A 20462-nucleotide genomic window follows, 5' to 3' on the forward strand; every position below is an offset into this window, starting at 1 on the left:
CAGTTCCTGAAACGTTAAATTTTACCAGGTATTTCTCAGTGTTTCGCATAGTTACCAAATCCACTCCGTAGCAGCTAGAGTTTTTGTACAGGTTGCTGTTGTACTACTTGTGGGAGCTGAACAGGGAAGCAGCTTATATATTTCAGTAGTGATTTTATGGTTGGCTTAAAGAAGACCTAAATGCGAGCAGCAATCGATCAGGATAGTCCTGTCTCCGTTTCCTCCCCTGAGGATTCCCAGTGCCTCCCCTGTACCAAGGATAGAGCTCCTGTCGCAGCAGGGACCTGAACTGTCTGGGACCTAATCCAGAAAAGAAGATTCTTTAGCAGCGTTATGTTCAGGTGGTGAGACTGTCCCTTGCAGTAACTGAATAAACTTGGGTAGGATCTGAAGGTCCATCTTTACTTAATCAGAGGACTCAAATTGATGGAGTGATACATGATTAGCTCATCTTGCACTGTGAATGAAAAGCTGGATGAAAAAAAAGCCATAACAGATACTACTATTAAAATTCTTTTTTATTGGGTAATAAGTTGCACTGCCTGAAGTATATACAGTAACTGCGTGGAAGAAGTACATTCCTGTGTTTCTAGAAGTAAAATGTATCTTTTATTTTTGTATAAATATTAAATGAAGACATTTAAGGGCCTAACACAGTCGCTTTTGATAAAAATAATATAGGTATCAAATGTAGGTCATCAGCATAAATTTTGTAGGAGTCAATTTTTATATTTTTTTAGGTCAGGGAACTTTATTAGCTTTAGTAATGAAGGGTAGCAGATTTCTGTTTTAGCTCTCCAGGATGCATGGAAAGGAAAGGCATTGTTAGACTTGAAGATCTTCAGTAGCTTAAATAAAACTGTTACACCTTTCCCTGAATGTGGTATTTATTTTATGAAAAATTTGGATTGTGCAAGAGAACTTTGCCTTAATTCACTACTCTAATCATGTTGGGCTAGAACCCTTTAAGCATTTTTATAAAGTTCTGGAAATTATGAAATAGTGTGAAAAGTGCAGTAAAAGAAAGTCAGCCTGTCCAAGTAGCCTACTTGTGGTTGAGCAACTAGAAATAGAATGAATGGTGATACTTTTACTGGCAAACATAAAATGTGATTTGCCTGGAGCACATATCTAATTTGGAGTCATCTAGGTTTGAATTTATGCTCAAATCATGGAGCAAAGGGGAGGGAGGGTGTGTGGGAGGTCCCTATAAATACAGCTCTTTTAGTAGTTTATGTTTTCCTTGTGTTGCATGCCGGAAAACTGAAGCATGGTTCTGAAATTTGTCAAAATGCCAGCATTTATTTCCACATCATCCTGTATTAGAGAATATAAAAAGCTGGGAAAAGAGAAACTTGTAAAAGTCCTTACATAAAAGAGAAGCTGTTTGACTATTCAGTTTCTGTTACTGACACTGAAGAAATTATTTTTACCCAGTCTCTGTTTGATTACACAGAATATCCTTAAAATTCATTTAAGGTGACTGAAGCCTGTTTTGTGTAGTGGCTGAATAAAAAATGTATTTGCTTAAGGTTGCCCCTTTAACTAGATTCTACAGCAATAAATATTCTGGTTCCCTAACCAAAGTCTTCTGCCTCTAGAAAAATATTTAGTTGGCTTTGAGTAGATGCACATGAGATATTGGCATGGTGGAATAATTTGCAAGATCTTCCAGTGAGGGTATTAGCATATAAATAGCAGATGCAATGACGACCATCACAGCTGAGTACGTTTAATTTTTAGTTTATAAGATAGAATGGGTTTTTAAATGCATAGCCATCAAGCCTGCTGAAAGACAAATGAAGTTTAGAGTTCACTTGTCTGAGGATGCCTTACATCATTTTTTTTTAAAAAGGGAAACAGACACACATAAAACTGAACAAAAGTGATTTCTTGGGTGAAAAGTAATTGAGATTGCAAACCGAGTTAATTAGACCATGCAAAATTTATTTAATGGTCCCAGCTGTAGTTTGTGAGTGGTGTTTTAGTAAGTAGATATGACTTCTTCATGTGCTATCTTTTCTCTTCCTCCTTTTTCTAAAATAATTAGTAAACCCTGTACATCTAGTCCTATAAACTGGTTGCATTGTGTATTTCGATCATTTTATTGCTTGCTTTAATTACGATTGCAGAGGCTCAGGGTTTTAAATCCTCTTACCAGAATGTAACAATTTGTATAAAACTGGGAAAAGGACCAAAGACTTTTCTTTACACCTTTCCAAGTGTCATGTAGTGGGTAGAGGATGGTTTGGTTTGTGTTTATTGCTGGTTGGGGTGGATGAGCAAGGCATTCAGCTGGAGCTGTGGTTGCTCTGAGCTACACTAACAGCTGGAGGCTCTTGGAGTGTCGACTCCAAAGTAAAAGATAAAGTGCATTTTTACTGGCATCCGATACTTGTTTTCAGGTTTTTTTAATAAGATGGAGGCAGATAGGAAAACATCTTTATTTTCCAAGTGTTTTTTTTCTTTTTGGTGAGTTAGGGAGCAAATGGTTTGATTGCACTTGTGTAGCTATGGAAGTCAGCACTGTTTTATGTTTTAATGAAAATCAGAAGAATTGAGGAGTCATTGTTCTAACTGATTACAATGAAAATACCCGTATATTTTCTGAATCTGTTTTTTTACTGTTCTCATATGTGAATAAGTTCAGCCCAAGAATCTGGAAATTAGCTAGCTAAATCCTATTTCCTCTCACAGTGAGACACCTAGTCAGGAATACTACTACATTAAAAAAACAAAAAACCAAACAATACACAGTTTTGCAAAAGCACAATTCATTTAGATGAATGAATAATAATTTAGATGAATGAATAAGTAAATAACAGGCAGCGTTACAGAGCAGATTGACACTTGAGCAGAAGATCTTCCCTTCTCCATGCAACTTGAGGAGCAGCGATGGTGCAAGTAGCCTCTGATGCCTGAAGTCTCTTTGGCCTCCCTCCACAGGGGCCATCGGCCAGCGACAGGGAGCGGGGGCTCACCCCTCGCCTCTTCTAGGGCTGCAGCTGCATCAGTGGCTTTCCCTGCTAATGAGAATGGCACCTTTTTTCCTCACGTTCTCTGACAGGTTATTGAGAAACAAGCAGTTGTGTGACTCCTTATCTTAGAGTTATTTGATTCTGGGCTCTACAAGAAGCACTTTACGTTGTAGTATTTTTTACTGAGGCTTATCCTTCCCTTCAGATATGGCACACTAGGAATGGCATAGTACTTGTTTTTATCACAGTCTCGTTTTTCTTTTTTTGCAAGTACCTAACCACTCATTCCTAAACAATTGTAATTTACTAATTCTGCCACTCAAAATCTTGTCTTTAAATATTTATTTCCTCTGATTTAATTGAGGTTGATTTTAGGGTTGTGGTTTTTTTTTTTCAGTTCACTGTAAAAGTTTACCTGTAGTGGAAAAGTAGAAAATGGATGGCTGAACTTTCATACTGCACCTGTAGGGCTTGCTTTGGAGCGGTCTTCATGTTTGAAAAGTGAAGTTACCAAAAAAAAATATTCTTTTCTGACTAATAACATTGCCCATGAGCTTTCCTCCTTTCTATAGAAAGGGAATGGAACAAAACAACATAAATGGATGGTTCTGGTGAAGTGTGACTGGAATGAAGTATATTGAGATGTAACCACCTGCTACTACTGTACAACTTCTTGAATTTCCACCAGGGATGACTTTAACGTTTTAAAGTAAAAAGATAACTTATTTATCTTGTTAAAGATGATATCAGAATAAAGACTTTGTCTGTTTGAAGGGATAAGGGGACTTAATTCCTTATAGTTAGCTAAGCAGTTAATTTTTTTTACAGGAAATCTAAATTTAATAGAAGACCCCAGGGAAATTGAAGGGTGTGAACAATAAGCATAATATTTTATGAAAATGACCCTCATATTTAAAATCTGGCATTATATGTTATGCATTGTAGCACCAAGTCCACATCTACCTTTTAGAAAATTAAAACACATAAATTCTGTTTAGTGTTTGATATGCTTTGCACTAGCTGAAAGCCATAATGCCCCTAAAACCTTGGGTTGCTTTTCACCTTTCATAAATTCCTGGGTAGATTCTATACAAAAAATAATTTTCAGCTCCGTGGCTCATTGTTATTCAAACTTGATTGATCGTCGTCATTTACTCAGTGAGGAAGTTAAGTGCTCCTGTCATTTCCGAAGAGTATAATTGGGACGTTTCACAGGTCAGCGGTAGTGACAGGTTTCCCTTTTGATTAGTGTTAGACTGATAACAAAAATTACAGTTTGCTATGATTAATGTTTTCTATAGTACTTGAATGCACAGTTCATGGATTGTACCTAAACAAAGTGAATTTGCATCTGATTATGCCTTTTCTCCATCAGGCTTTTCATGTGCTTTCAAGTTTTAGACCCTGCAGGTAATACAGCAAAGTTGCTTCTAATGGAGTTTTCAAGTTGAGGGTCGGTGAAGGCCCCTGGATTTTGCTATATTAATGTACAGGGAACTATGTACCTCCAGCGACATGTGAACAAATTGGGAGAAATTTCAATTAAAGATAGTACACTTCTGCGTTCTTTCTAGTCCTCTCAGATGCAACACGTACATGAGTACTTGTAGTATGGCCACTGATATTTTAGGTATAATCTGGTGATTTAAATTAGATGATCAGTCTGAACTGAATTTTCTTTCTCTTACTAGTTTCACATTGTTTCTCAAGTCCCTAAACCTGTTGCTATTTTTTTGTTTACAGACTACTTCTGAGTAAAAACTATTGAAATACACTGAATTTGCTTTCTCTGTTTTATAATGTGAAAGGTAGTCAGTTTTTTACTCTGTGGCACCAAGGTGTAGGCTAAGATCATCCAGGACAAGATTTAGCCCAATGAAATAATTTTTCATAGCTAAATCAGAAGTGGAACATGAGTATGGGAAATATGATGTTGCCTTGCTTTTACATGAAGAAATAGGAGTAGGTGTTTGGTTTTTTTTTTTTTCGAACTTACTAAATTGCCCCTAACAGGTAAAAAGGGGATGACAAGAAGAGCAGAATTCTAAAACCAAAATGCAAACTAGTTTCTTGTCAGTCTTTAGCTTTCTTCTGTTGTGTGGAGTACAAAAGCTGCAGATTTTTTTCATAGAATCGTAGAATGTCTCAGGTTAGAAGGGACCTTAGAGATCATCTAATCCACCCTCCCTGCCATGGGCAGCAGTGCCCTAAACTAGCCCAGGGTGCCCAAGGCCTCATCCAACCTGGCCTTGAATGTCTCTAGGGAGATGTTCCAGACATCTCTGGGCAATCTACTCCAGAGTCTTGCCACCCTTTGACTGAAGAATTTCATCCTAAGATCCAACCTAAATCTAGTTTCCTTTAACTTAAATCCATTTCCCCTTGTCCTGGCGATGGACACTTTTGTAACAAGTCCTTCCTCAGCCTTCTTGTGGGTTCCCTTCAGGTACTGGAAGGCAGCTATTAGGTCCCCCCGGAGTCTTCTCTCTTCCAGACTGAACAATCTCAGCTCCCTCACCCTGTCCTCATAGCAGAGCTGCTCCATCCCCTGGATCATCTTTGTGGCCTCCTCTGAACTCGTTCCAACAGATCTATGTCCCCTGTTTTCTTTCTAAAGGCCATTGGGAAGGTCTTCTAAAAATTGCAGCTTAACACAGATGTTCTTTCGTGTTTAGTGCCTCTGCAAGGTTGTGATTAGTGGTGGAATATTTGACCCTTTCTTTGCATTCATACTCTCTGGTTTGGTTCCTGCTGCACGTATCTGTCTTGGCCGTGCTGAGTAGGGCCTGGATTGCTTCTTTCCTTTTGATGAGGAAAAAGGATTGCTGTGGGAAACAAAAAGTAAACTAGGGTGCAAGATCCTGCAGCCTGAGGGTTGGCATCTGAGGTAGCAGTAATTTGGCTTGTGGTCATTACCTGTCTTCGGCACTGGGGTGCTTTTGTGCAAGATTATGTTGGGACTTGATTTTTAAATGGAGACTAATTAGGTGTACTCTGGTAAGGATGAAGTAGTAAATCTACTCTGTTCTTCAGGACAGTAATTTTATTATTATTATTATTGGAACTTCAACTTTCTTAGAGTCTTTTTTTTAAACTAAGGGAAGAATTTACTTCTAACTTGCACTATCCATTCATTATATGTTAAAGTATATCAATAAGTGTAATGATTTTTTTTTAGAGACTTGTAAACTGGAGTGAACTAATAATACTGACCAAAAAGAAATGCTAATTTAAAATAATTATTTATTTTATGTTTTTAACTGCATTCAATAAACCAAGATAGGTTTCTAGGTTTTTTGGCTTCAGAGTATATGTATGATTTAAAGGAACTCAGCTGTGCAGCTGTGACACACGATTAGAGGAGTGAATTAAATTGGGAAAATTCTGCTGCAGGCAAAACCTGCAGTATCCTCCAGTGCTTGTAGCAATGAGCGCTTGATATGAATATCAATGTAAGTCAGGTGCAGCAAGAGAAGTAAAGAATGTGGCTGAAAATAGTAAAAATGATCCCTTTCCATATCTGTTGTTTTGGCTACTGGGGTGAAGTTGAAAAAACAGATGGCCTGTGATGCGCTGGACTTTAGTGGATACCCTTACTATTTCCTAGACTTGTAGAAGTGTATGACACATGAACATTAATGCACTAATTATGTTGTTTTCAAGAATTAGGTGACTCCAAAGGTGAGCAAAGGAAAGAAAGCATAAAATCTCCATCATTGCTGCCTTTTTACCATAGTTGGCATTTACTGTTTTAAAGTTCTGATAGTGTAGGCCATTTCAGAGGTGGCACAGGTTCTTTTAGCTTATGTGGAGTATAGAAGAAAAATTCATTTTCAGGCATGGAACAAGCTTAGGAAAATAAAAAGTAGACTTGCTGGCACATACGTGGTAGTAGCTCATGAAAAGGTGTATAGGAAGCCACTTACATGAATGAATTACCCTGGTTACTTGGTAGGTACTCCATTTTTATTATTCATCGCGTCGTAGATACCCAATTTCAGACTGCTATACGGACCAAGTGCACATTTTAAAAATTGCATTTTGTTGGTCTTGACCAAGGTAGTATGTGCAGTTCGATGGTGTGAGTGGTTAGAGTGCACCAAATTAGTTAAGAAAAGAATGCTTCAAATTATTTTTGGTGCTGTTGTGAAGAAACATGGTGAAACAGATCTGTAGTATACAGATCTGAATATTCATTCTTTGGTCAGTATTAGCTTGGCAGTCCCACAGCTTCCCCTCCTGTTTGCCTGCCTTTAAACAATTGGTGATACTATTTAACATGCCACAGACATGGGTGCAGCTAAATGAGTAAAATCAACCAGAGAATAGATAAGGCTATAATTTTCTTATTAAGTTAAAATCTTGATATTGTTTTAAGATTTTTTTTTTTGGACTTATTTTATATCTTCTCACTTCCTCAGACTTCGCCAACTGCATGTGTTCGAATGGATAAAAGGGACTTTAAAGAAGCCCTTAGGATAGAGTATGGCTTTAGAGATAAAATGTTAAGCAAAGGCCTAATCTTTATCTAAAGATTAAATATATAATTAGGGGAACGCTTTTGACATAGAGCAGTCTCAGTAGGGCTATCAAGATGTCTGCGAAATATTTTCAGTGCGGAGGGAAATGAAAAGCGGCTTTTGAAACCAACAAAAATATCTCTGTAGATGAAAGATGTGGATGATGATGATGATGATGATGATGACGACGACGACGACGAAGATGAATTTGTGGAGGTCCCCGAGAAGGAAGGTTATGAGCCCCACATTCCAGACCACCTGCGTAAGGAATATGGTGAGTTTTCCCAGCTGCTGCAAGCTTTATCCCTGCGTGTTCCTGCTGCACTAAAGTAAATAAACAGCCATTCTGAAGTAATAAAGTGATCAGCGGTGTGGGTAATCTCTGGCTGCTGTGAGGAAGTCATTACATAGATACGGGAGCAGCGACTGGCTCTAGATAAACAAATACTTTGTAGGAGCACAAGCAAGTGAGACAAGAAGCTTATTTCATTCCATCCTGTTCCGCTGTAGTTTAGAGCCAGAAGCGGTACCGCGTATGCTTGTAAGTGTGCTAAACACAAATTTACTGGGAGCGAAGGGATTGCAAAGTAAAGGTGTAAATGAGCCTGGATATTAGAAATACCAGGAACAATTGGGTGAGATGGGTTAAGGTTTTTTGCTGTTGTCCACATTAACAGTAGTTGGAGACGTGCAGCCACTTCCTCCCATGGGGTAGCCAACCTACAGCTCAGAAAGAAGGTGGGCTTCTTTGATTTTTGTTTTGTTTGGGTGTTGCTGTCATGAGATGTTAAGTGAAACTCTGCCTGCAAGTGCAGAATTATAGCCACTGAGCAAATACCAGGTGGCAAAATACAGTCTTTCTTCTTTTAATGTTTTCTAATCATATATTGTTTTTAGGTAGAAACATACTTATAACGTGTTCTTTGTGAAATTGAGAGGGAGTTACTGAGGAGAGTTCATCTTAAGTAATTGCATTTCCATGCAGTACTCCTTGTCCTTTGTACACCTAGTTTATTGTCTGCAGCTTTGTCTGTGTAGCCTTGTGTATTTTAAGATTCAGAAGATTTCAGTACGTTGTAGAGGAGAGGGTAGCTGCCATCACACGAGCTAAAAACCTCGGTATTGTAATAAGTTTCTTGCTCCTGCATTTCTCCATGAGTATTTGTGTAAGACTGGTGCCACCCTTTTTCAATCGTATTTGTGCTCATTTTTAACATATCTGTGATTTCCATCATAACGGTCAAGCTGCAGGTATTACCTGTATAAGCCAATTGATTCTTTTTGCTGAAGCAAGGGAGCGTGCCTGCATGAACCCAACCTGATGTACCTCGAGTGACTTTTTTTACAGTCTTCTGCCATCAAATTTGGCTATGGACAGCGAAAGCTGATCAGTAATGATAACCTGTAGTGCCTGGGTTCAGCTCAAGGACGTCTCCAGACGTGGAGTCCTGCTCGTGCCTTAGCCCACTCTTAACCTAGCAGGACACCCTGGGGAGTAAGGCTGGCATTGATTAGCTGTGTATCTGTGTTCCCCACTCTGAGGACTTGCAGCAAGTCCAACTGGCTGGCTCCAGTTTGTTTGAAGGAGGTAGATGTCTCCGTGCCTTTAAAAAAATGTGGAGATCAGCAACTATGTAGAGGATTGAGATTAGACTAGTGCCCTGGGGAGCAGGTAGCTGCGATGTGGTTTGGCGTGACTCTTAGCATACGTGTTGCTTGAAACAGTCTGTAGGTACTTACTTTGTCCAAGCAAGAGTTGGGGATGGTGAAGTGGAACTGGGAGTACTGGGATAGTGAAATTGGAGGTGGATATGTTTTAGATGAGAACATGGAACAGTGGTGAAGGGCTGTAAGATGCAAACTCGGGTGCTGGGAAGCTTTTCATTTTTTTGTTAATGGAAAAAAATGTTATGTCAATATACATTGGCTATCCCAATTACCTCAGTCTTGCAATAAATATCAGTAAATTATTGCTAACAGTGGGACTTTCAAAAAAGGGATGTAGTGGAAGAGAGGGGTAGCGGCCTTCCAGACTGTTGTGAAAAGCTTCTTATGTATATGTGGCTAATGAAAGAGTCCAGAAACATTGGTAGTGGTAGTAAATGAATGAGCAGTAATGAGGTTATTTATTAGCACACCTATGACTCTTTGATGTTTTTTTCTTCCTTTGGCAGTATTCCTTGTGCTAAAACTGGTATTGTATTAATTCCAGGCACTGGAACTTGGTCTTCTTATCTTTAACAGCAGCCTGATGAATCCTAACGTGAAAATTCTGTTTATACTTGTCACCTTCCAGTGGAACTGAAATGTGCTCGTCTCTTCCCTCTCTCCCGTTCCTTCCCTCTCTTCCTTACAGGGACATATTTTTAAAAAATAAAGCATCTTACCACCCTCTGTATAACCATAACACAGTACTTTGCTGTTATTTGAATTCCTCCTTACGGAAGAAGATAAAAAACAAGCCTACTATCTACTCAAGGATATTTTAAAAATCTATATAAAATGGATTAAGAAATTCTCAATTTGTGTTTAAACTATTGGTGATAGGAAAATATATTATAGTGAAGAAGCCAATCAATCGGAAAACAAAGCCCCTTGTTTTGTATACATGTAGTTATGTAGGAGCTAATGGTCACACTTGGCTGTTCTTTATCTGATGTGTTTGTCTGAAATAGCATTTTGAAAGAAATGAGCTGTTCTCAGTGTTCCTGAAGTCATTCAGCTTTTCTTGCTGCTGTTTAAAGTTATTATGGAAACTCTCCGTTTAGGAAAGACTCTGAAAAGAGTTCAGAATTCCAGAAAAGTATTCAGGTGTGTTTTAAGCGTGTGATTTCTTCTGTCTTTGAGTCCGTAAGTGCTTTCTTGCACCAACTGGCCACTTACTAGTTTGAAATCTGTTTCAGAAGCTGCTATATAAGTATTGCATAAATCACCTGACTTCCGTGTAGTTACTTTAGGTCAACATAAAGAAAGTGGAGAAGTATATTTGCTCCTCTGGATTCTGTTCTGCATGTATTTTTCATACACAAAACCAAAATAAGTGTGCCTTTGGTACATTTAGGCAAGCCGGTTATCAGAGTAAAATACACAAGTATATACTGATTTCATAGTAGCATGTTGTCATCAAGAGTTGGCTGTATTAGGCAGCCACCTCTCTAATTACGAATGATTCCATGTGCAAGTGCAGTTACTGTAGCAGTGACTTCAGCTTTCTATTAATGTAATCCAGGTGGATTTTTGCTACGTTTCTTTAGTTTGTGTTTAGCTCATGAGGACTCCGAGCTAAGAAAATAAGTCTGTGCAAGTGGGATGTTCTAACTGGGATGTTAAACCTTCAATGTAACATCAAATCTCAGTATTACGTACATGTGAAGAGTTTAATGCTTTTTTCCTTTTGTTGTCACTTTTCCTGAACAATCTAGGGAAAGTGAACAGTTCCTCAGATTAGGGCTTTTTTATACGTTTAGTTCACTGTTTAAGGAAGACAACATTGTAAAACGTGACTGTGGGAATGGATTCAAACGTGACATGTAAGTTATTAACTTAAAAGTCACTTTTATTCCCTTTCACTTCTCTTAGGAAATTGGAAGTATCCTACCAACAAGGTGAATTTCAAGCTGAGATGCTTTTTCTGATGAGGAGTATTTGTGGTTCTCCTGAGATCTGAAAAGTTTGTGAAAAATGGGAAGATAATTAGAGGCAAGGGAAGTTTTGAATGCATAAATATGTAGATGGGCAGCTCTATCATCTGTGTGTATATGCAGTTGATGATGATCTCAAAATTGATGATATATAATGTATAAGAGGAGCTGAGCATGGGTGCAGTTTGGATGGAGGGAGAATTAAACAAGTCAATTTGAATCTCCTTGTATAAGATGAAATGTAAATTTGTTAAAAGAATTTAGGTGATTAGATAACTGAAGTGTGAAGATATAACCCATTAGGGGTGTCATGCCAAATTAGCATTACCAGACTTTTAATGACCTCCCATTTGTATAATCCTTATTTACACTTGCACCTGATGTCTGCAGCAGACAAGAGACCAGCCATCCTGTGGTACCACAGAGCTGTTTTAAATAGATTCTGTTGCTGAAGAGGAGTGTGGGGCTGAAAAAGACAAAGCGGTGGGAAAATCGTTTTCATAGGGTTACTCCGGTTCTCAGCGCTCTGCACGGACGTTGCTTGCATCCATTGCCTTTGTATGGCTGGTATTGCCAACTCCTTAAAAATGGAGGCATTATTCACCTAAAAGAAAACTTCAGGGAAAGAGAAAAATCTCACTTCCCCTTGAGATTTCCCACATTTTGGTCTTTGCCAGCCAACTGTCTGTCGCGTTGGCTTTAAGCCGGCGTAAGGTGGATCGGGTCGGGGTGGAACTGCGCAGCTTCTGACATCGGTCTTGCGCCATAGACAGAATTTGCTGCTGAAGCCGGGATAAAAGATTCCCTCCTGCCCTTGGTGGTCCTCACAGAGCTTGCAGCTGAGCTCTGCACTGCCTGGGAAGTGATTTCTTCCGAGCGATTTGCGTTTCCCTGTAAAAATGGAACAACTCTCAATCTAGTTCAGAGCACCCTCCTTCGGCAACAGTTGTCTCCTAATGGGTTTTCTCAATTCATAGTTCTTGTCCAAGGGCTCAGCACATGCCGTCGTGAACTTATTTACACGATACTCGTGTGAGGTACAAGCAAGTGCTGTTGCCTTTTTACAGGTGGTGGCATGAGGAAACCGTCTGACTTGGGAATATTATTAGCATGGAAGCAGTCTACCAGTTATCAAGTTTCATCCTTATCCAGAATTATGTGAGAAATGACTGTACAGTCAAGAACACAAACAATTATTTCGAATCTGAGTAATCAGATTATTTCACTTGTATTTGAGCCTTAAGCAAAAATGTTTTTAGGTCCCTGATAGCTACTTCATGCTGCATCTTAAAGCCTGCTTGGGATTTCTTTCATATCAGGGTCAAAGCTCCAGTTCTAAAATCCCAAGGGCTTATTCAATCCATTTCAGAAGTTCTTCTCTCTTCTCATCACAGTGTGATGTGCCTTTGTGCGTTAGATGTCCCCACACTGCCTTTCCTAATCTGATGGTGTCATGCACTTTGGGGCATTTATTCAGAAAATTGCACATTTTTATTGACTAAGTATACTCTAATCTGTACCTAAGAAGCAGACTTCCAAGCATATTGCTTTTAGAAGTTGTATTATCTTGTTTGACATCCACCAAGACATGGAGAGGACAGAGTGATTAAAAGCAAATCTGCCCTGGAAATGTGGAATATAATAGAATCATTATGGATTTAAGAAGAATAGGAGAATTAATTACTAATTTAATAAGATCTGATTCTTTTATTCCCTACAGAAAAGATTCTAAATGCATTTCAGAAACATTTTCTAAATGTTTTTGTTTGTGTGGTCGGATACTGATGTCCTATCTGTCCCATGCAAGAGCAGCACTGAATTTGAAGCCTTACATGTTATCTAAGGCCATGTATTGTCGGGTAGATTCACTCTGCTGACTCTTAGCTCTATTTAGGTCCTTCGTTTTTGACAGAGGAAGTAGGAAAACAGTGGTTTTAGTTACTGTGTACAATAGCAATATGCTCTTTTATCCTACATCTAAATGAAGTTTCTCCCATAAAAAGGCTGTTTTGCTGGTTTATGTAATGGCTTTAGAGCTAGACGTGGCAAAAAGAGCATGTATGCAAGCGTTGATAAGGTGAAATAGAAACCACTTATTTTGAGCTGTGGAGAGATGATCGCTCTTGTACTGATCTTTTTTCCTCCATAGAAGTATCTTAACAGATATAGTTGATTTTACAGTTAGGTGTTCCTCTAGTCTGTTTTAGTTTTGTCAGAGTACACATGAAAGTCATGAGGGGAAAAAGCACAAATCCTAAGTGTTGAGTTTACATCCTGAATTATATAATTTAAACATCTCTGAAATACTCAGTGGAAGAATTCTTTTCAGTGCTTATTGGTCTTTTAGGAAAACACTTTTAGTTTTCTCTTACTAGGATTGATTGGGGGTTCCCAGTGGTAGGCATATTTGAAAAACTCACTAGAAGTAGTTTTAGTAAAAACTAGTTTAGTAAAAGTGAACTTCCACAGGAGGGAGATTATCATGGCATCTTCATGGGGCTCTGAGCAACCTGATGTAGTTGAAGATGTCCCTGCTCACTGCAGGGGATTGGACCAGATGACCTTTAAAGGTCCCTTCCAGCCCAACATATTCTACGATTTTCTGGTGCCCTACCCTAGTTGTAGTAAAAACAAATGGTTTTGATGACATTATTATTATTTGAGAATGAGATTGCTGATGTTCTACTGACTGTTGGCTCGCTCAATAGACACACATGTGCTGGCTAAATGGAAATTAAAAATGATACCTGAGCTTTTTCTTTCCTTGCTACAATGATTTCTCAGTTTAGCTGGGTTCTGCTTTAAAAGCTTAGTAGCTTTTTAGTCTGGTTTGATATGTCTTGCCTCCATACCTCAGGAACTTCCTGAGTTAATTCTTCCTGCATGTGAAGAACACGGAGAACAATTTTGCATAGAGAAATATCTCAATGAAGATCACAGCAAAAAATAACCCTTCAGTGTATGAAGCACAGTTTTCAGGAACTGGGTTTCAGACACTTAGAATTGCACTATCTGGCTAAATAAGGACTTGTGGATATTGACATTTTTAAAGGGGAAAGAACAAGTCAGGTTTGGCAAGAGGAAGGACAGGCAGAATGACATACTTATCTTTCACTGTCCTGTGAAATTTGCGTTCCTTTTTCCCAGATTTGGAAAATGCAGTTAACACAGTTGTTTTTCTTAAGTCTAGGTTTTCAAGTAAGATTAATATTACTATAAATCCTAAAAAAAATCCCACCCCAAAACCAACCAGACATGGTTATTACATGATTGGAATAGAATGCATTGATTTACCATGAATGTTTAACAGATATACAGATATTCAGTATTACAGTTACGACCCCAGTCCTGAACCACTGTAAGCAAATATGCGTTGGGTGGTCTCAATTTTTCTTAGCATATAAAACAGTAGAAATATTTAATTACATGTTTACAGGTGGGATTGCCTCATTGTATGTATATGGACAAACGTGTTCCATATAGGTACACTTAGGACAATAATTGAGTAAAATTTATTACAACGGAGTATTGGGAATGAAGGTAACTTGCACATTTCTGAAAAAATACAATTAGCACTTTCAATAAAATGCTTCTACATCCATGTAAAAACATTGATTGTAGATATTTCTTCTGATGCATCCTAATCAGCCGCTGATGCAAACCCTTCATTACTCTCAGGCAAAGTCCTTCTATGTAAATAAAGTTCCCAGAAAATCTGGCAGGACATGGGATGTATTTGATTCCTACTAAAATTCTTAGTAATTAATAGTCACTGCACAGGATACTGATTATACTTGCAAGTGTTCTGCTCCAGTAGTATAACTAATGGGAATTTTGCTATGGCCAGGGACTGTAAAACAATAAGCAAGGAGTTTAAAATATCGAGGTGTAAGGTGTACAAAGGTTTTTAATGTAAACTCTGTTTCTTTGATTTATTCTTAGCTATGATGGTCAAACAACAATGAATAGGGTTAATTATCGAGAATTAAGATTATAACAAATTAACATGTTATGTAATTCCAGTAAGCCAAGTATCATAGTGTTAATGAACTCTTCTAGTTAACTAACATAGTCACTGTCTTTTTTTCTTTAATTTGAATTTCCAAAGTAGAATTGTGGAATTTTAGATAAATGTAAATGAGCAGAGCTGCATTCAAAGGCACTGAGGGCATCTTTTTTGGTTGTTTAAAACCTCTGATTATAAAAGAGCCCCTGACAACTTTTTAAAAGTAGTGTAATTAATACAGAAATATTAACATGTGCAGTTGCCCGTGTGATCAGTTTCTGGCACACGTCTTATGTGTGTTGTGAGAGTATTTGCTTAAAGCCACCTCTGGCGTTGCAGCATCCTCCCCAGCAGCTGCAGACAGCAATTTGTCTAGTGGTAGTCACGGGTAAGATAAGAAACTCTGTCTATCTAAAAGTGGTCGTTTTCTACCACAATAAATGTTGTTTTATTCAGTGTTACACAGGTATGAATACTTCTGAGGTTTTGTTCACGACAGATATTTTAATTATTTTTTAACTCGTTTTGGAGTTCCATGGGGATGAAGTGATACCAACAAGAGAAGAGACTGACTTTTATATATATTTTTTTTTAGGTAGAGGGAGATTAAATTTGATCCTAATAAAAACAGCCACACCTGAATATTCCTTTCATGAAGATCAGATATCTGGCAGGGATGACATATAAATCACATCTCCATCTCTAGCAGAGTACCAGAACCTTCAGAGATCACGAAATCCTCCTGCCCTATGCCCACCCATGTTAATTTTGTTCACACCTGCCTCCGTGTATGGAGGGACGGAGCAGAACTGGTCCTGAAACACTGGAGCTGTTTGGAAGTGATGCCCCAAACACTGAGTTGAACCCTCTGGTCTGCAAATCCAGATGAAATAAGATTTGCAAAGTTCTCTTCACTTAGCAGGAAAGCTTATTGTGCTTCCCGAGTGAAATGCGTGCAGGTTTTGTTCACACCAGAGGGTAAGTGGGGGAATGTTGTACCTGAACTGCTGGATTTTCCTGGCAGTCTTGGAGAGTGTCTGTGTTAATATAAATCGCATACATTCAGCTTGACTAAGATTCAACAAATGGGAAACAGAAATTATTGTATTTTTCCAGGAAAGTTGAAGTCTGTAATACTTGTTTATATTCTATCTCCGTTTTTTCAATTAAACTTAAGTGAATCTGAAGTAGCTAGATTTCTTCTAAATCCACACAGCTGAGGAAACCTGTGCTTGCTCTTTCTCTGAATTTTCACTGACGGGCTTTTATCTCCCCCTAATCCCACCATTTCTGTCAGGACATAATCTCTTTCTCAAATTTACATTTTAATTACAAGGCCAGCTGAACTAGCTAAAATCAATAATGTCAGCATTCAGCAGCCTAACTTCAGCTGAAACCACAGCCTCTCTCTTTCCTTCTATCGATTTATCTTGTGAACACGGTCTATTTTATTGCTTCAGGCAAATAGGTGCCATTTGGTCAATTTAAACAAAAAAGGGGATTTGAACATTTTTATGATTCTTTCTAAAAGCTACTGTTGCAACAATTTGAACCCAGATACTATGCTTGCCTTAAATAAAATACACAGAATAGCAGAATTCATAAGAGGAATTTTACTTCTAATACTGCACTTAATCCCATCTGTGTCTTAAAAACAAAACAAAAAACCCCCACCCTAACATTGGATACTGTTCATCTAGGACTGTGTGGTGAGTCTTGTCTTTATCTTGTTAGCAAAAGCTGATTTTATAAATAAATATCTTTTAAAAAAAATCCACAGTAGAGGTGGTGTTACTGATGTCATAGTGTATTTACCTTCAGCCATTTTCCCGTTAATGGTTTAAAAAAAGAAATCAATGGGAAAATATTTTGTTCTTGTAACTCTGAAGAATTCCTATATTGATCTTTTGGATGTGATTTTATCTATCTAAATGTCACATTGTCCATTTATCTTTCTTGCCTTTTCTGTGTGTTGCTGACTGCCTGTCTCTGCTGCTCACATCCTCTCCCCCTCAGACAAAATCAGTGTAGTGCAGGAGCAATCATGCTTTCTGTAGACATCATAGGAAAAAAATGGAATAAAACTGAGAATTTCTAATACATATACACATACTCTTTCTGAAGAGGGGAAAAATGGCGAGACACATACCTGCTGCCTTCTGACTTTGAGGCAGTTTACAGATAGTATGCTTACAAGTGCTCTGAAAACCGTTGCTTTAAACAGTGCTTTTCAGAAAAAATATTCTCGTCCTTGCAAAAAAGAAAGGAGAAAAAAAGCAATTTTAAAAGCTAAATCCAGTTTCAGCAGTTCTACATTGCAGACACCATCTGTTATATGTTTCTCAGCTGACCCTGTTCACACAAAAGGATCTGTTTATCATAAAAGGGAGTTTACTCTTCCAAATCCTGATGACTCCAAACTGTGGTTTTAACAGCATCTTTTTGGTTAATTCTGTTTCACTTTGGCACAAAGCACCCTGAGAAGGAATTTTTAGCCATTGACAGGAGCTGAGATTAAGTCCTGTCCTGCCCCTTTTCCAGATAAGTACCTTCAAGATCGTTTCCTTAATATTTTGCTGAAGTCCTGTTTAACAAATTGTGGAGGCACCGTTATACTTCTTGAGTGGCAAGTCCACAGCCTAATAAATGCCATGAGATCATTTATTCTGCTATTTAGCCTAAATCCTTCTCTGCTTAATTCCAGCCTCTTATGCCTAATTACCGTTTCCCTTATTGCTGGTCCTTCTACTAATTTTGAGATCCTTTTCCAATGCACAGATTAGCCCTTTAAATGATTCTTTTTGATAATGCTCCTTAAAGCCTTGTTGACTGTGGGGAAAGAAAGTTCCATGGCAAGGTGAGTATGGCGTGTTCATCACTTTCATTAGTGATGTGGACATGTCTGAGTAAGGAAGAAGTAGTGCCAGGCATGCTCAGCAGCAACAGCAGCATCACCAGCCAACAGAAAGATGGCCTGTGTCTGTCTACAGCTGGTTCTAACCTCCAATCTGAGGACAAAAGTATTTAAAAAGGGGTGATCCTTCTTTGCTTCACAGTCCATGCTAACTTCAGTTCCCTGGAAGTGCTGGACGGCTCGAGCAGCCGTGTTTTTCACGATGCCCTGCCTTAGGAACATAGGCTTCAGTTTGGGGGCATTTTCCAGAGAGTGGAACAGAGAGTCGGGGAAGAGCTGGGTTTGACACTGGTTTCAGACCGTGATGAATGTCTCTGTTCCCACTGCTCTTTTCCATCTGCTGTCTGCAGATGTTTGGCCAGTTAGGTATTTGTTGAAGTCTTTCTGGGACAGCTGCAGGACTGGCAGGACTGAAATAGCCACCCTGAGATGTGTGTTCCCTCCTGTGGGGTATCTACACAACCCTGACATAGCCTTTTCTAAGAAAAGGTGGAATGTGTCAGCCTGCCAGAGCTGGGTCTGGTGACTTTATGGGCATGGGAAAACACTGTCACACACAAGCCGAGTCGCAGATATCCTTGCCTTCCTTCAACTGTCTTATTGAAGTGGTCTACATTTCTCTGTCATACACTGGATAAGCAGAAGGAATGTTTTGAGTTGTAGGAGAGTTAGGAGAAGTATCTCTGAACGCTTTCATCATCTTTCCTTCTCCAGATCCTGTTTCCTTCCCTCTCTTATTTTGAAAGGGGTCAGTAAGCCATCTGTTACTGTTGTTGTTACTGGCCTCTGCCCTGAATCACCCTGCCCTTAAAATATTTTCCTTCATTATTACCAGGATAATCCACACCAGAGAGAGACATGGGGTCTCAGATGGTCTAGAAGACTCCTCATCCTGGAGAGTGTTCTGGGACTCTCGCTCCTCTCTGAAGTCTTAAGATCTATGAATGACTGAAGTGATCATTCACTGTATGCAGCAAAATTTAAAGGCAACAGATGCAGGCAAGCCTGATTCAACGGGGTGTCTGCTTGTGTTTTCCCTCTCCTTCTGAGGGGCTCTAACTTGGTGGAGTTTTAATTGGGGTAGTTGGCTCCCTCTGGGCAGAGGATGTCCAGGAACTAATTTAAAGCAGGGGATTGACGAAACACTCTTCTCAGTAACTTGAGCTTGTAGCCTTGGAAAGTGAGATGTCGTTCCCTGTGTAAGGACTGAGCTTCTGATCTAGGTACATGGAAAGTTTAGGCCCATGTGTATCTGTGGAGTGGATCTAGAAGGTCGCCAGCTCAGCAACTGGACCCATGGCTGGAGTCAGGCAACGCCTTCGGTTACAGGAACGTGTGGTGCAAATGAATCAAGGTTAGGATCACTTACTGCAAGACCCTGTAAAGTAGAAAGAAAGGGGCAGGGCATGCTGCTCTGATTTTTCTCTGTGTGTGTGTGAAAAATAGTTTTTTCTATGAAATGAAAGTATTTTGTGTGCCAAAGCTGTCTGCCGTTACAGGTCCTGAAGTTTCCCACTCAGAGGGCAGGCCATACCACAGTGGCTTTTCCTTTTTTAGTTGATATCTTGTGATACGCTTAACAATTAGCAAAACAAATCCGTAAAGCAAGAGTACTTCTGGATACAACTTCAGGGCTGTCTAGAAGTGGGCAAGAGATGGAAACCTCCCTTTAAATATTGGCTAAAACATGTCAGATAAGCTCAGGTGGCTTTTCATAACAAGGCTGAAATAATTTGCTTTAAATTTCAGTCTTGTGAAACCATGGCTTTTTGGTGTTGATTTAGGGTGTTTTTTTGAGGCATAGCACTTTCCATTTCAATCGTTTATTTTATAAAAAAGCTTTCTGATGGGGAAAATGTAGTCTATTACATTAGTGTGAGGGATCACGTCTTTCCATTTTTAGCTGTCGTTGGCTGAAAAGTTCTCGTTACTACTGCCAGCTAATAGAGTTGCTTCTCTAGCTCAGCGGGTAGAGGCATGTGCTGTCTAACGGCTCAGCCTATCTAATTGCATCATTACAGTCCGTGCCGACTGTCTAATCTAGCTGTATAAAGTAATTAAGTTGCCCCACCACTGAGCTGCTGGTGCTGAACATCAGTGCCTGGTGCTGCCTTGCAGCGGGCTTGTTCCTCAGGAACAGCTCAGGCATTTGCTGTCCCTTAAGCATATTCTGCGGGTATGCTCATTGCTTCTGCCAGTACTTAGATGTTTTATCTTGGCAAAATGTGTTGTTTAGTATCTGCGCAGAAAAAAAAAAGTTCTCTGGATAAATCTGCAGATATATTTAGGAATCGAAACTCAGCTATTCTCAGTGGTCCTGCCCCTTAACAAATCAAGAATTAAAACAAGTTGGTTTATATTCTCTGAAGGGCCCCTATGGTAGCTGAGAATCATCAAGGAGCA

The 20462-nt window shown here is 39.0% G+C and overlaps 1 protein-coding gene across 1 annotated transcript in view; it reads left to right on the plus strand.

Annotated features, from left to right (window-relative positions):
• The window catches only part of UVSSA (UV-stimulated scaffold protein A), a gene marked incomplete at its 5' end in the record, with an annotated part of 56067 nt that overhangs the window by 16091 nt on the left and 19514 nt on the right, over positions 1–20462 (plus strand). Inside the window, one exon of the mRNA XM_009870312.1 lies at positions 7646–7772. Within this exon, the coding sequence (XP_009868614.1) occupies positions 7646–7772 (127 nt within the window). The remainder of the gene's footprint in view (positions 1–7645; positions 7773–20462) is intronic.

Source organism: Apaloderma vittatum, unplaced genomic scaffold (assembly GCF_000703405.1).
Source record: "Apaloderma vittatum isolate BGI_N311 unplaced genomic scaffold, ASM70340v1 scaffold5055, whole genome shotgun sequence".
NCBI lineage: Eukaryota > Metazoa > Chordata > Aves > Trogoniformes > Trogonidae > Apaloderma > Apaloderma vittatum.